Here is a 17,513-nt window from a genome sequence, read left to right as displayed (position 1 = left end):
CCAGTCTCTTCATGGGAGTACCTGCTGCTCTTCTCCCACTTTACTCTGTGCTGTCTGGCAAGTGAGGAGTGCCAACCAAATCCAGTGGTGGACTTTGTGGAGTGTTGAATCTCTTACTTTATTATACTCATGGGCACAGCAGTGCCTGCCAGAATTTAAAATCCCAGAAAATTTGTGCATTTCTCTAGTGGAAGCCAACAGTGGTCTTTTGAATAGGAATCTAGATCTGGAATCCTGGATTCAAATACCACCAACTATTAAGATGTTAGGATCTGGAGTTTTGATTTAGACCCATCTCTAATACAGAGCATGCACACAATAGTGTATATGTGCACAACCATTTAAACAAATATGCACTTTGAAGCTACTCATATACATAGCTAGTTTGAGAGTAACAGCCGTGTTAGTCTGTATTCGTAAAAAGAAAAAAGAAAAGGAGTACTTGTGGCACCTTAGAGACTAACCAGTTTATTTGAGCATGAGCTTTCGTGAGCTACAGCTCACTTCATCGGATGCATAGCATATCGTGGAAACTGCAGAAGACATTATATACACACAGAGACCATGAAACAAAACTTCCTCCCACCCCACTGTCCTGCTGCTAACAGCTTATCTAAAGTGATCATCAAGTGATCATCAAGGAAGGCCATTTCCAGCACAAATCAAGGTTTTCTCACTCTTCCCCCCCCCCCCCCCACACACAGACACACATACAAACTCACTCTCCTGCTGGTAATAGCCCATCCCTCTTTGAAACCTCTCTTTATAATGCGCATGATAATCAAGGTGGGTCATTTCCAGCACTAATCCAGGTTTTCTCACCCCCCCCCCCCACACACCCCCTCCAAAACCAACCCACACAAACTCAGAGTGACCCACCTTGATTATCATGCGCATTATAAAGAGAGGTTTCAAAGAGGGATGGGCTATTACCAGCAGGAGAGTGAGTTTGTATGTGTGTCTGTGTGTGTGTGTGTGGGGGGGAAGAGTGAGAAAACCTTGATTTGTGCTGGAAATGGCCTTCCTTGATGATCACTTGATGATCACTTTAGATAAGCTGTTAGCAGCAGGACAGTGGGGTGGGAGGAAGTTTTGTTTCATGGTCTCTGTGTGTATATAATGTCTTCTGCAGTTTCCACGATATGCTATGCATCCGATGAAGTGAGCTGTAGCTCACGAAAGCTCATGCGCAAATAAACTGGTTAGTCTCTAAGGTGCCACAAGTATAGCTAGTTTGGCGATTCAGAGAATTTATAAGCTCTCACCAACAGAAGAGTACTTTAAAGAAGTGCTTATTGAATATGCAGTCATGTTAGTCTTGATGCCTGGTTACAAAAGCGTGAATATTTATGCAATACATTTTTGGTCAAAGATTTTAAGAACAGTAAAACATTTTCCATTTCCATTTAAAAGAACTGTGGATTTTAATTAACAATATTATTTTAAGAGTGCTTTCACCAAGGTGACCAGTTTGTTGTTTTATTCCAACATGACATTTTATAGAAATTACATATACTCTCCGATGTACACAAGCTAGTGGAGGGTTTCTCCAGATGCTTATTGAACAATATAGATTCCAGACATTTGCTTATCTTTCTACTGAATATCCTCCAAGATTAGTAGATCCTATAAGGAAGATTTAAAAATACAAAGGTATAAATATTTTTACATAAAGCTAAAGAATCATTGCATTCATTTAAGTAAAATCTATTTTGTTAAGAAAAATAAAAAAAATCAAAAATGAAAAATCATTATAAATATTAATATAAAAAACAAACATAAAGGAACACATGTTGTTATGAATTTTGGCAAAGCTGTTTCTATGTATGCAAGTGCAAATATGGTAAGTGATTTTACAGGGAACATGAAAATAAGTGTCAGTGTACTTGTGAACAGGATTGAGCCCCATACTTAGAATTAGGATTCTAATTGTTTAAAAGACGCTAAGGTAAGACTCTCATCTCAGTTATACCAATGAACAGAAGCATTATTCAGAGAAACCGTATTACACTACATTTAAATTACTGGATTTACACCAGAAACTGAGATCAGATCCTTGTTCCTTTAATTGAAGCTCAAGATATCTTTCCATGATTACATGTCCAGTTTTCTACCCAATCCTCTATCACCCATTTTTCCCGAATCCATCACATGCATATGTCATTTCACAAGCCAGATCATAGCCCACAAGAAGACATTTCTGGGGCAAATTGCATAATGTTTTTGGAAGATATGGGGGTTCAACAATTAAGGTCAATTTAATCTTTCTTTCTTTCTGGCTTGTCATATTTCCAAAACTGCTTGGCCTACAAACTCCAAATTTTTCTGACTGTTGGTCTTGGGGACAGAATGGTGCTTCTTACTAGCTTTGGGAAGGAAGCTTGCAATTTTACATCTGAATTGCAATTTTTGAATACATCATAAATAGGGCTGTCAAGCGATTAAAAAAATTAATTGTGATTAATCACTCAATTTAAAAAATGTATCACGATTAATCGCACAGTTAAACAATAATAGAATACCATTTATTTAAATATTTTTGATGTTTTCTACATTTTCAAATATATTGATTTAAATTACAACACAGAATACAAAGTGTACAGTGTTCACTTTATATTTATTTTTATTACAAATATTTGCACTGTAAAAAACAAGAAATAGTATATTTCTATTCACCTAATACAAGTACTGTAGTTCAATCTCTTTATCATGAAAGTTGAACTTACAAATGTAGAATTATGTACAAAAAATAACTGCATTCAAAAATAAAACAATGTAAAACTTTAGAACCTACTAGTTCACTCAGTCCTACTTCAGCCAATTGCTCAGACAAACAAGTTTGGTTACAATTTGCAGGAGATAATGCTGCCCATGTCTTGTTTACAATGTCACCTGAAAGTGAGAACAGGCATTCACATGGCACTGTTGTAGCTGGCATCGCAAAATATTTACATGCCAGATGCACTAAAGATTCATATGTCCCTTCATGCTTCAACCACCATTCCAGAATATATGCATCCATGCTGATGACGGCTTCTGCTCGATAACGATCCAAAGCAGAGTGGTTCATTTTCATCAATCGAGCCACAAGCCACCAACAGAAGGTTGATTTTCTTTTTTGGTAGTTCAGGTTCTGTAGTTTCCGCATCGGAGTGTTGCTCTTTTAAGATATCTGAAAGCATTCGCCACACCTCTCAGATTTTGGAAGGGACTTCAGATTCTTAAACCTTGGGTCGAGTGCTTTATCTATTCTTAGAAATCTCACATTGGTGCTGTCATAAATATAAGGGGAAGGGTAACCACCTTTCTGTCCACAGTGCTATAAAATCCCTCCTGGCCAGAGGCAAAACCCTTTCACCTGTAAAGGGTTAAGAAGGTAAAATAACCTCGCTGGCACCTGACCAAAATGACCAATGAGGAGACAAGATACTTTCAAAGCTGGAGTGGGGGGACTAAAGGGTCTGTCTGTCTGTGTGATGCTTTTGCCGGGAACAGATCAGGAATGCAGCTCAGAACTCCTGTAAAAAGTTAGTAAGTAATCTAGCTAGAAATGCGTTAGATTTATTTTTGTTCAATGGCTGGTAAAATAGGCTGTGCTGAATAGAATGTATACTCCTGTTTTTGTGTCTTTTTGTAACTTAAGGTTTTGCCTAGAGGGATTCTCTAGGTTTTGCATCTGATTACCCTGTAAGGTATTTACCATCCTGATTTTACAGAGGTGATTCTTTTACCTTTTCTTTAATTAAAATTCTTCTTTTAAGAACCCGATTGATTTTTCATTGTTCTTAAGATCCAAGGGTTTGGGTCTGTGTTCACATGTACAAATTGGTGAGGATTTTTATCAAGCCTTCCCCAGGAAAGGGGGTGTAGGGCTTGGGGGGATATTTTGGTGGGAAGACATCTCCAAGTGGTCTCTTTCCCTGTTCTTTGTTTAACACACTTGGTGGTGGCAGCATAGGGTTCAAGGACAAGGCAAAGTTTGTACCTTGAGGAAGTTTTTAACCTAAGCTGGTAAGAATAAGCTTAGGGGGTCTTTCATGCAGGTCCCCACATCTGTACCCTAGAGTTCAGAGTGGGGAAGGAACCTTGACAGGTACCTTCTTTGTGTTTTGTCAAATCTGCTGTGAAAGTGTTCTTAAAACGAACATGTGCTGGGTCATCATCCGAGACTGCTATAACATGAAATATATGGCAGAATGCGGGTAAAACAGAGCAGGGGACATACAATTCTCCCCCAAGGAATTCAGTCACAAATTTAATTAACGCATTATTTTTTTAACGAGCATTATCAGCATGGAAGCATGTCCTCTGGAATGGTGGCCGAAGCATGAAGGGGCATACGAATGTTTAGCATATCTGCCACATAAATACTTTGCAACGCCGGCTACAAAAGTGCCATGTGAATGCCTTTTCTCACTTTCAGGTGACATTTTAAATAAGAAGCAGTCAGCAGTATCTCCGAACGAAGGCGCTGGGAACGCACCTTGACCTGAAGTGGAGCACCCACAGGGACATCTCTTGAAGAAGAACTTTCTCTTCCTCTTCAATTTCCCCTTCTCTCCTTATTTTCTGTCTCCCCTGGGTGTCATCACTTCTCTCTCTTCCATCTTTGGACTCCTTTCTTCCTTCTTTCTCTTACCTGCTAATTATTCTACCCCATCCTTTCTGAATTCCTTCCAGTCCTCCATGCTCAGTCCCAGGGGCTCTCATTCATCAGCTCCTCCATTAGTTCCCCCCAGCTCCTATCCAGATCACTACCAGTTCTTTTTTTCCTTGACTCTCAGGATCTCCTGGTTTCTTTTCCACACAGTTCCTCTTCCTCCTCAGGACCTCCCAACTGCCCCTCACTCTCCAGCAACATCCTATCCATCCTTCCAACTACTACCTACAGACCCTTCAGTTCATTACACACACTCCCTCAGTTTATCCCCACCACTACTGTTCATCCCTGCACTAAGAGATTCTCTCTACCTACGCCAGACATTCCTAAATTCACTGCTGAAGGTTCACAGCTGAAACCCTCCTCTGTCTCTTCAGGGTTCCCATTCAGGCCTACATTTAATACCTTTGTCCTCCCAGGGCCTCTAGTTCATCTCTTCAGAATACTCCTACCACATTTTTACCTCCAGTTCACCTGGTTCATTACTCTTCCCCAGGTCCTATAGAACTCCTTCCAGGATACCCCCTTATGTGCTCTGTTTTCTTTCCCTAGCCCTTACCATAACTGAAACTTTGGAGGAAGGAAGGTTTTGATGTTACCACTGGTGATGCTGGGGAAGAGGAGGGTGGGGGAAGGGAGGTACCAGAGCTGGCACCAGCTTCTCCCTGCTACTATCTGGGTGCCAACTGAAGAAGGACCATAAACAGCCTCATGTTGTCCAGCATCTGAAGTCCCAATAATCCGTAGACGCCAAGTGCATGCTATTTATGAAAACTAAACTGCAGCCAATTAGAACCACTCGCTCTTGCATGTTTATCATCTGTATCTGCAGTTTCTTCAAGAAGGTAAGGCCACCACTGCTGTTGATTTCAAGACTTTCAGAGCATGCCTACACTGCAATTAAACACCTGCAGCTGACCTGGCTCATGGGGTTCAGGTTGCAGGGGTGTAAAATTGAGGTGTAGATGTTTGGGCTTGGGCTGCAGGCTGAGCTCTGGGACCCCACGAGTGGGAATAGTCCCAGACCCTGGACTCCAGCCCAAACCCAAATGTCTACTCTGCAATTTTATAACCCCACAGCCCAAACCCTGCGAGCCCAAGTCAGCTGACATAGGCCAGCCATGGGGGCTTAATGTAGCCTTATATTCAAATAACATTACATTTTAAAAAATCTCTTAGGGTATTTGCCAAAAAGGTCAGTGGTAATAACTTCTTATTCAAGTTTTTTGCCTCGGAATAATTACAGATTTCAAGGGATTAACTAAGGGAAAAAGAAGTACATTAAAGTTGCAATCACAATAGCTTTTACCAAATTATTATATAGATTGAATTTTTCAAAACTGGAACTTTGCTTAAAAGCAAATATTAAAATTACTAGATTTAAGCTTCTCTATATCTTTATGATAATATCATCATGCAAATCAAAACAAAAGGTACATTCTCAACTACTCTAAATATTGTATGGAAGGCTTCACATTGTGTTGATATTATACCCCAAATTTTCCAAAATTATAAACTGTGCATTGCATAATCAATAATTTATATTGTACCTTGAAAACTTTTCAAGGCAAATAATTTAATTTTGATAATTCATAGAATTTACTTGCCTATATGTTGCCTCTGTAGAAGACTGGAGATGGTGATTGGCTGTCTTGTTACAGATGCCTGTGAGAAAGGTGGTGTACATGCATACAACTGAGGAGTTCTGAAACGAGGAGTATCCCATAAGCCTATTCTAGTACTTTGTGATCCAGATGATGAACTGAACGAATGTCCGTTATTTGGTATTCTTAATGGTGTTGATCTGTTAATGCAATCAGTGAAAAGATCTGAAACATTTTTATACTTCAATAGATTTCAAAAATTGTTAAAGAAATTCTCAAAGTTTATATTTTAAAGGAAAAAATTATTATCAGTTATTTCACACACACATGTATTATTTATCAGAATGTTAGACTGTTAGGTGACATTTTTGCAAACAACTGAAAGACAAGACAAGGGAGAAAGTGATGAAACAGGAAAAAAGGACATTTTTATATTTGTATTATGTATTTTCACATCAATCTGAAAATGTATAATAATATGAAATTAATAGGTAGCAGGTTTAAAACAAACATAAGGTCACACAACACACCTCCAAAAGTCTAACTGGGTTCAAAAAAGAATTAGACAAGTTCATGGACGATAGGTCCACCAATGGCTATTAGCCAAGATAGTCATCCTCTGGGTGTCCTCCAAGCCTCTGACTGCCAGAAGCTGGACTGGATGACAAGTAACAGATCACTTGATAATTCCCATTTCTGTTCATTCCCTCTGAAGCATCTGGCACCAGCCACAGTGGGAAGACAAGCTACTGGGCTAGATGGACCAGTGGTCTAACCCAGTATGGCCATTTTTCTGTTCTTATGATTGAAAATTGTGGATGCAATGCACTTGCATGGTCTGGAACCATATCGCATTGTTCTGTGATTTCCACAGTTCATGCAAGTTTAAAAATGAGGCTGGTCAATACTTGGATGAGAAAGTTCTAAGTGAGATGTAGGTGCTGCAGGAAGTGTTTCAGGTGACTTAGTGAGTAGCACTATTCTCTCTGAGTAATTACAGAAGCCATATCCCAAGTATAATGAATGGAATATTGTGCTGGTGGAAGTGCTGCCTTTCAGATGAGACATAAAACAAAGATTTTGGCCACTTTGTTCACATTAGAGACAGATTTTTGTGTGCAAATACCACGATTGCAGGTGCAAACAGCTATATATACTCTAACTGCCTGTGCAAATTTTGGAACCCATAGTTTCAAAATCAGGCCACCCAACAAGAATAAAAACGTGTATAAATTACAGTTAGCTTGCACAATATCTTTTCTTTTTTGGAAAGGCAAAATACACAATTCAGCCATTACACTACATAGATTGATTATGAAGTAAGGCAAGATTTAATTTCATTCTCTTTACAAAAGCTGTAACATTTTGAAAAGCATGAGCTGTATCTAGTTACCTTAGAGATCCTGCTGTGCTATTTTGACTTGCAGTTGGTCCCGATGATTGACAACTTTTATAAGAAACACTACCTATAATGATTTAAAAACTATATTAAAAATTAAGTGCACCCTTTACTGAAGGTATCATTTTTGGAGACAAAGGTAAGAATCTTAGTTTATAAAGTTTGGGTCAAATTCATCACAGGTTTATGCCAGCATAAACAATGGTGGAGAGCCCTGAGGACAAAAAGTGAAGGATAGAGGTAGGCACGTTGTGGCGGCAGAAAGTGACAACTAGTATGTGGATGAGGGAGTAACATAGTATTAAAATTGTGTACAGCTGTGTGAATAGCTAATTTTTCAGTTCACTCACCATACAAAAAATTTTAAACAAAAATTTATTTCAGTTGACCCAACACAATTTTTTTTTTGGAGTTTTTCAATAAATAAAAAAAAGTTTAAGGGTTTTTTTTCCAACTGAAATAATCTGACAAATTCTACATCAATTTGTGAAATGTTGATCAAACCAAATCTACATTTTTTGGTAAAAAAAGGTTTTGGGTGAAAAAATTTGCCCACCTCTTTTGTTAGTTTCTTTTTCCTGCTCTTGTCAATTAAAATATTAAAATAGTATCCACGAGCTGCTTCAATTCTCCAATTATTGTTTCTCTCTTTCACCCATCCTTTCTTAAGAAGCTTTCCTTAGTTTACCAAGAAATTGCTCTCCGTATTAATATTCAGTTTTGCAAACATTATGCGTATTGTACCAGCTTGCTTTGATTCACTGAACTTTGTCAACTGCAAACCTTTGTTTTCTTTGGGCTGAATCCTGAAAAGTGCAAAGCATTTAATTTTATTTATGTCAGAGGCGGTGCTAGCCCATTAGGGGCTCTAAACAGGAATACTCCCCCCTAACACATAATAAAAAGCGAATAGGGACCCCTTTGAGCTGCTCAGGGCCCTAAGCAATTGCTTAGTGTGCTCATGCCTAGCGCTGACTCTGGTTTACATTTATGCTCAATTTTATTATTTAATTCATTTCATGCATTTATTTATATTTAAACATCATGAGAAAATGGTTATCCAAAGCTCTAGACATACAGACATCTTGAAAGGAAATATGTAGCTTTGGAGGATCTGAACATTTAAATAAAATATGAAATAGATGATAAAATCATTATTGGTTACTGATAAGTAGTAAGAAAAGTATGTGTATTACAATTACAAAATCATGTGTATTGCACACAAACTAAGGACTCAATCCAGCAAGGTGCTGAACAATCTAGCCCTGATCCTGTGAAACACTTAAGCATGTGCAGAACTTTAAAATATGAGGAATGCCATTGCAGCCCTGGAGCACCTTTGCTCCAGCTTTTTTACATCATGTAAAATGGCTAGAGGAGCGTAAAGGGCCCCTAAAAATTCTTTATCCAGCTGGTAGAGAATTACCCTGGTGCAGGAACTGCAGAACCCAGCCATAAGGCTGCCTCCTGAGGACTCCCCCACAAGCTGTGATATAAGGAAGCATGTTGGGGATAAGGCTGGAGGTGAGAGAGGCATATTGGAGATGGGTCTACAGGATACAGCACTGCGGAAGATCTGGGAAACATTGTGGCACACAGTACATCCCAGGAAGGTTTCCATAACATACACATGCCTCCAGGGTTGTCTAGTTTACCCAGGGACCTCTCCAACCCCAGAACTACCCACTATTGGGAAGGTGCAAAGGTGACTTAAAGCCACCATAGCCATTCCCCATTCTCACCCCACCCTTGTGCTAGCAGAAATCAACTCTTATGAAGCTTCCAATTTGGACTTTCATTAACAAACTTCATTTTTTCCTTTTCACACCAAATGTCTGTACTAAGACAATGTTAATCTGTAATAACTCATAAGAGAGTATACAAATCAAGTGAAAGGCTGTGCATGCACCACAAGTAAATCACTTCTGTTTCTGAGCATTACATTAGTCTAATTGTTCTGCAACTATTAACAATGGTTGTTTAGCAAACATTACTTAGTTTAAAGGAGGTCACCCACTGACCACTTCATTTCTGCTTCTTAACTAGCTCCTTCTTACTGGACTGATCTCTCCACAATACCTTCCTTACAGCTCAGAGGGCTCAAATCAGCAATCCATCCCTATTCCACAAATCACTCAGGCATGTATTTAACTTTACACATATGCTTAAAACTAAGCATTATAGATATATAATGCATTATGTCTAGACAGGTACTTAAAAAAAAATCTTACCCATACGTCCATCATGAGGTGGGCTTATCAATGACAGTCTTGTTGGACCAGTCACTGTCTCAGGCTAAGTGCATGGAAAGGTATTAATAATAGTATAATACATGCGCTATTTATTAATGCACTTTAACAATAAATTATAGATATTTTATAAAACATTAAGGTAAAACATTTTAAATATTTTGATAAATACTGCTCAAATGTGAGACTACTCTTCATGCATAATACTTAATGCACAATGGTACGGGTGTATGCAGCATTCATGTAGTTTGAATGTAGTACAGCACATATATATGCTGCCTTCATTTTCAAAATGATGCTCACACATAGTGATTTCTATTTCCCTTCCATGCCTCATTTCTCTACTCAGTAGCCCTCTCTTTTTCTGGCAACCAGCACTTACAGTAATTCAACAAAATAGCTCTTTTCAACTGGGCTTCAGAGATATTTTCATTTAACATATGTAGCTATAAAGCAAAAACTCTCAGACAAAATACTGGAGACAGGGTTGATAGTATATATTAGTAAGTTAAGGATAAAAAAAATTACAAGATTGTTCAGACCTTATGTAAGATAAAAACAAGGAAAGATTGGAGGCTAGTGCCACTACAGCAAAAAGTTAAGGTTGTCTGGGTGCCTTAACTGTGCATTTGCATCCCTTAAAATGTTGAGATTTCTTTTAAGTTTAACCTTAACTCTGAAGTTCCTGCATACGGATGATAGAGGATGATTACAACATTCTTGTAATGTTAACATTTTGGGATTCATTTCAGAACAGATTTCAAGCATTTTGCTATATGACTTGGTAATGGCACGTGGCTACATCTCTATTTATTGTATTCAAAGGATGGACTATTAGAAACTAACTGCTAGAATTTAACAACTAGTGCTTCAAAAAACATCCTTGTTCTGAAAAGCATGCAAGCACTTAAACATGCTGTGATAAATGAAGTGGTGGGGGGGGAGGGAACTCCCTTTTATGGACACCCAGCCAGCTATAAAATTCCTCTTGGTAGCTGTTCTCTACTTGCTTTACCTGTAAAGGGTTAAAAAGACTGACTGCATGCATAGGTAAAAGGAATTGAGTGGGCACCTGGCCAAAAGAGTCAATGGGAAGGCTAGAACTTTTCAAAATTGAAATAAGACACCCCTTTGTCTGTATGTGGTTCTTCTCCCAGAGAGCAGGGTCACGGCTGGAACAATACTGTAAGAGCTTGCCCAAGGTATGAAAAATCATCAAATCATACCAAGAAATTACTCATTTGAAACCCCAGATATGTAAGTAGATCAGGAAATGTCTAGGAAGACGTGATTAGGTTTATCTCTTTTCATAGAATCATAGAAGATTAGGGTTGGAAGAGACCTCATCTAGTCCAACCCCCTGCTCAAAGCAGGACCAACACCAACTTTGTCAAGCCAGGCCTTAAAAACCTCTAAGGATGGAGATTCCACCACCTCCCTAGATAACCCATTTCAGTGCTTCACCACCCTCCTAGTGAAATAGTGTTTCCTAATATCCAACCTTGATCTCCCACACTGCAACTTGAGACCATTGCTCCTTGTTCTGTCATCTGCACCACTGAGAACGGCTGAGCTCCATTCTTTTTGGAACCCCTCTGCAGATAGTTGAAGGCTGCTATCAAATCCCCCTCACTCTTCTCTTCTGCAGACTAAACAAGCCCAGTTCCCTCAGCCTTTCATGTGCCCCAGCCCCTTGATCATTTTTGTTACCCTCTGCTGGACTCTCTCCAATTTGACCACATCCTTTCCGTAGTGGGGGGCCCAAAACTGGATGCAATACTCCAGATGTGGCCTCACCAGTGCCGAATAGAGGGGAAAATCACTTCACTTGATCGGCTGGCAATGCTCCTACTAATGCAGCCCAGTACGCTGTTAGCCTTCTTGGGAACAAGGGCACACTGCTACTTATATCCAGCTTCTCATCCACTGTAATCCCCAGGTCCTTTTCTGCTGAACTGCTCCTTAGCCAGTCGGTCCCCAGCCTATAGCGGTGCATGGGATTCTTCCGTCCTAAGGGCAGGACTCTGCACTTGTCCTTGTTGAACCTCATCAGATTTCTTTTGGCCCAATCCTCCAATTTCTCTAGGTCACTCTGGACCCTATCCCTACCCTCTAGCGTATCTACCTCCCCCCACAGCTTAGTGTCATCTGCTAACTTGCTGAGGGGACAATCCATCCCATCATCCAGATCAGTAATAAAGATGTTGAACAAAGCCGGCCCCTGGGGTACTCCTCTTGATACCAGCTGCCAACTAGACATCGAGCCATTGATCACTACCCCTTGAGCCCAACAATCTAGCCAGCTTTCTATTCACCTTATAATCCATTCATCCAATCCATACTTTTTTAACTTGCTGACAAGAATATTGTGGGGGACAATATTCTCAAAAGCTTTGCTAAAGTCAAGATATATCACGTCCACCACTTTCCCCCTATCCAGAGAGCCAGTTATCTCATCATAGAAGGCAATCAGGTTGGTCAGGCATGACCTGCCCTTGGTGAATCCATGTTGACTGTTCCTGATTTTATTTCTTTATGGCTTGTGGAATCAGCCTTGACACTTGCTTAAAAATAAGCATGTGATTAAGCATTTTCCTGAATCAGAGCCCGGGAGTCTAAGAGTTGCTTTATACAATGATTATCAGCATATAGGAGAACCCAGGTTTGTATACATAGAAATGAACTCACTTTCCTCACTGGGGAAGGTACAGGGTCAACCTCCATGGATTCTATCCTAATAATACAAAATAAATTTGCATGTTGTAGTAATAAATAACAAATGTATTCTAATTAAAATAATATTATTGAAAATTATGTTATATCCTCACATCCATGAATGACAAATAATATATTATTGCAGTGTTTATTGTACTATTTTAGTTAATATAAATACATTTATTTACAGCTCCTTCATTTGTATAGACAATAATATTATTCTGAATTATGAATAAAACATGCTGTTTTAAAGAGTATCAGTTACAGGTTATGAGATCTGCTCTGCTGTCAAAACATGAAGAGTTATGGCTGGGATTTTGAAAGATGCCTAAAGGAATGAGGTGCCAAATCCCTTTGAAATGTAATGGGATTTGGGCATCTAACTCCTGTAAACTCTGTTGAAAATCCCAGTTTATGTGTATAAATGAGAGGAAAGCAGATTAAAAACAGCATTAGAAACAGATATGAAAAATATGGCCAATATTTTAAAAAGTGATTAATAATTTGAGGTTCCTAACTTGAGACACATTAAGGGGATCCTGATTTTCAGAAAGTGCTGATCTCCTACACTCGGAAAATCAGACCTCTTTAAGTCACCTCAAATGGAGCTCCAAAAATTAAGTCTCTCAAAATTAAGAGACTACACTTTTGAAAATCTTTTTAAGAAATTAATGTTCATTGTATTGTCATGTACAACTTAAATATTAGAAATGCAGATTCTGACATGATATTGGTCTCTCTCGGACCAAATTCTGCTCTGAATGATAACTTGTGCAATTCCATTAAAGACAGTGTGGGGTTTACACAGAAGTAAGTCAATAAAGAATTTGGGGTTAAATTATTTTAGAGATTGAAACAAAAATATAGGTAGGAATTATGGTCCCAATTCAGCATGGCTTAAGTACATGCCTAACTTTAAAGATGTGAGTAGATCCACTGAAATCAATTAAACTACTCACGTGCTTATTGTTGGGCACATAGATTCATAGATATTAAGGTCAGAAGGGACCATTATGATCATCTAGTCTGACCTCCTGCACAATGCAGGCTACCGAATCTCACCCACCCACTCCTGCAATAAACCTCCCACCTATGTCTGAGCTATTGAAGTCCTCAAATCGTGGTTTAAAGACTTCAAGACATGCTTTAATACATTGCAGAACTGAGGCCTATACCAGTAATACAACAATATTTAGTACTTAGCTGACTAAACTAATTGCATCCTGAATTCATTGACTACTGTACCATAAATAGCTGTCGTTCTCATCAATTCTTTAGTCTCACTACTGAGGAGAGACTAGATACTAAACTTAAAATATATATTAGTGTTTGGGCTCATAGCCAATAGGACATATATTCTTCTAAAGTAAATATAAGAGGCTTCGGACAAATACTAATTTTAAACCTCCCATTGTTCCTAAGGTTTTCAGTGATAATTAATAACCTACATTTCTGAGGTTGATGGGCAGCTGGGATGAAGTGAGTACGGAGAATATCCATTCTGTTTTGCTGAAGGAAGTAAAGTAATTAAACTGAATGTTAGAGCACTGTTACAATCAATGGTACATATTTCATAGTTAATGTTTTAAATTAGTACTTCTCTTACTGGAAATGGGATTTCTAACTGTAGCGGAAACTGCAGGTCGAGTAGTTTGTTGGGGAGGCCTCATGCTAAATGCAAAACAAAAGTTACAATGGACAAAAATTAAACAAAAAATGTGTTTGAGTTATATAACTACCATCTATTGCTCTTTTAACGTGCCAAAGTTGCTCATAAAAATGCATATGATTAGCTATAAAGTCTATTGTATGTGTATTATATTGTCCACACCAATTCCTCTATGCATAGCAATATCTACTTATGGTAACATCTGGCAGACTATCTTATTAAAAGGCTCAATATTAAAGTACAAGTAATTGCAATTAACTCTGCAACCTTAGCTTTGTGAATTTCCTCAGCCTTTTTAAATAAAGTTTTCAAGAAAAAATATTGACATGCATGTGTTTATTCATTAACATATCATCCTGCATATGAGATGCAGGAGGATCTGCTGTTTGTGTTTCTGAACTTCTAATGTCCAGTGGAATCCTTGTTGAGCACAGAAGCTTTATTCAGAAAACCGTAAGTCACATGGAAAACTTGCCAGGCCCGTCAGACTTTTTGCAAATATTTCTAGTTAACATGGTGAAGTTTTAAAAATTGTAATTTTCAATTACTTTTAAAAAAAGTAATTTTCAAATGTACATCTATTCAGATCTGAGTCATTGCCTGGTACAAACATAAAATATGGACAGCAAAAAAAAGTTAACTTCTTAGAATACTTACTGATTTGAATGTTAAAATAAAAAACTTGTTTCCTGTCATGTTATGTTCATATCAGTGGGAAGAGGTAGGATGACAGAAAATATTCATTCATTCATTTCTAGAAAGCTAAATAATAAATTCATCTACTCGCACAAGTATGCGTCATAGACGAGAGAGGCAAATAAGCATGATTCTTTTTGAATTTTAATTTATATAACTTCTTGTTAAACATGCGGTATTCCAAATGCAAAGCGTACCTCAAACTTATCTTTGCTATGCTAAGCCTCTTACCATTGAATCTGATGTATCTGTTGTGTTGCCTTCTTAAGAGATTCTTCCAATTTTGCAATCTATATGACATAATCAAAGACTTATAAAAATTCTATTTATGCGAGACACAGTTTGATTGTCAAACACATAGTTTTATAGAGAGTTTACGGATTGCATCACATTTATTCTTAGATACTATTGGCATACCAGTACACAGAAAGAGTCAGCAGAGTAGTGGGTATATGGATCACAGTCAATTTTATTTCTGAAGATCTACATGTCCATGTTTTTTGGCTGACATAAACTTCGATTTTGATTCTAGAATGCACTGCCATTTTACAAAGCTTTGGTAAAGGGATACTGAGAAGAGAGTTTAAAGGAAGTTTCTATCTTTCTTCTAATTTTTGTCCCTGATATAAAATTGGAGTGAATAAGAATGAATGAAAGAATAAATGAAAAACCCAAATATAAAAAGTGTTATCACAGATTTCCTTTCTGAGATCTGAAATGCAATTAGCTTTTTAGAGTCCTTCTTTGTACTCTGACTTGATTCAAAAAGAATTTTCAAGAGATACAATAGATTGTATTACACACACAAAATACATTAAAAGAACATTAAGATTTGCAAAGTCAAGCACTCTAAAGGTCACAACTTCAGTGAATCACTTGCATGTCAATATGATTTTTTTCCAGTTTGCTTTAGTAGATATCTAGGAAATCAAACATTCGCACAAAAACTATGATAGAAGAACATTGTTAAGGCAGGGGGTCTGTGGAAAAATAATATGTAATCAGGTTAGGTGTGCCAGGTTAGTCACACAGAGACAGAGGAAAAATGGATGTGAGCAACAATAACAATTTTATTGGTAAAAAAGGAACGTAGAGTGTCTCCAGCATTCAGTAAAGATGTGCTGCCGTATTCTTCACATGGCACCACTTAGTAATTAAACATTATAATGCAGTTTAAGTTTTCCACCACAACTACCCTTATTTTTTTCTTTCTGCTTTTTAACAATTTTAAAACCATGAAACTATTTTTTTTAAACCACATGTGTCCATCTGCTATTCATCCTTAAATCATACTGTTTGTTTTAACTATACAGCCAGAACGGGTAACAACTTGGTGGCTAAGCTGCCTTTTATTTGCAACGGTTGTCTCTGACAGCTCTGGAATAGGTGAATCATCTCCTCCTGGTTCTGCATTTGCAGCTTGTAGAATTTGCTCAGTTGATTGTTCAAACTCTGGAACGAACTGAAGATGTCGACAGTTTCTGTTGCCTATCTGTCTCAACAGAGTATGCCAGGGGCTGGCAACCTCTGGCACGCGGCCCATCAGGGTAATCCGTTGGCGGGCCACGAGACATTTTGTTTATATTAACTGTCCGCAGGCCCGGTCCCCCCGCAGCTCCCAGTGGCTGCGGTTCGCCGTTCCCAGCCACTGGAGCTGCGGGGGTCAACATAAACAAAACATCTCGCAGCCCGCCAACAGATTTCCCTGATGGGCCACTTGCCGAAGATTGCCGAACCCTGGCATAGATTAAGACCCTAGCCTGCATCTCCCTATTTACCTTGTGGAGTTCAGCTGCGATGCGAAATCATGTACACTGTTCCTTCCAGTATGATGGTCTGTCAAAGATTAAGTTCTCTCGTGCATAAGGAATTATGATGAAATTCTGCAGTTTCTATTGTTACTCTGACACCATGTCAGCTTAGTCACACAGAGACAGAGAAAAATGGATGCTAGCAACAACTTTATTGTAAAAAAAAAATGTAGACTGTCTCTAGAATCTAGCATTCAGAGAAGATGTGCTGCAGTAATCTTCAAACAGCAACACCTAGTGACGAAGTATGATAATGAAGTTTAAGCTTTCTATCACAATCATATAATTAAAGATTCTATCATAGTGCATGTGCATAAATAGGTTGAATTAAGGTTATACAAACAAGCTTAATCCTGGCATTTCCTAACTTTGGAGTGTTTGATTTGCAACCTTAATGACGTTCTTTTAACATAGTTTTTTCGTATATAATTGCCCAGGTTTCTATAAAGGCAAACTGAAAAAACCTCTGCCCCTTGAGCTAATGGAATAACTGGTAGCAATAGCAGGTTATCCTCTGTGACACCCTATACCCGATGTGATACCCTGTACCTCTTTTATATGGTTATGATGATATGTTTTGTAGAAAGGATGCCTTGTGAGGTATCATTTAAAAACTCATAATCTGCTGAACAGCATTGTCCTATTAAGATGTGTGTAACATCACTGCAGATAAAATTATGAGATTTTTGCTATATGATTGTTACTGAAAT

At 38.2% G+C, this 17,513-nt stretch overlaps 1 protein-coding gene across 1 annotated transcript in view; it reads right to left on the bottom strand.

The window, feature by feature from the left end:
- Positions 1–1,588: 1,588 nt before the first annotated feature.
- RNF212 (ring finger protein 212) overlaps positions 1,589–17,513 on the bottom strand; it is a 28,032-nt gene continuing 12,107 nt past the window's right edge. Inside the window, exons 5-12 of the mRNA XM_074950167.1 lie at positions 15,224–15,282; positions 14,234–14,298; positions 14,076–14,145; positions 12,601–12,646; positions 9,895–9,958; positions 7,658–7,730; positions 6,268–6,464; positions 1,589–1,626 (exon numbers count right to left, since the gene is read on the bottom strand). Coding sequence (XP_074806268.1) covers positions 1,589–1,626; positions 6,268–6,464; positions 7,658–7,730; positions 9,895–9,958; positions 12,601–12,646; positions 14,076–14,145; positions 14,234–14,298; positions 15,224–15,282 — 612 coding nt within the window. The remainder of the gene's footprint in view (positions 1,627–6,267; positions 6,465–7,657; positions 7,731–9,894; positions 9,959–12,600; positions 12,647–14,075; positions 14,146–14,233; positions 14,299–15,223; positions 15,283–17,513) is intronic.

Source organism: Natator depressus, chromosome 4 (genome assembly GCF_965152275.1).
Source record: "Natator depressus isolate rNatDep1 chromosome 4, rNatDep2.hap1, whole genome shotgun sequence".
Classification (NCBI taxonomy): domain Eukaryota; kingdom Metazoa; phylum Chordata; order Testudines; family Cheloniidae; genus Natator; species Natator depressus.
Note: the sequence above shows the minus strand (reverse complement) of the source record. Positions and strands in the feature narration are given on the sequence as shown.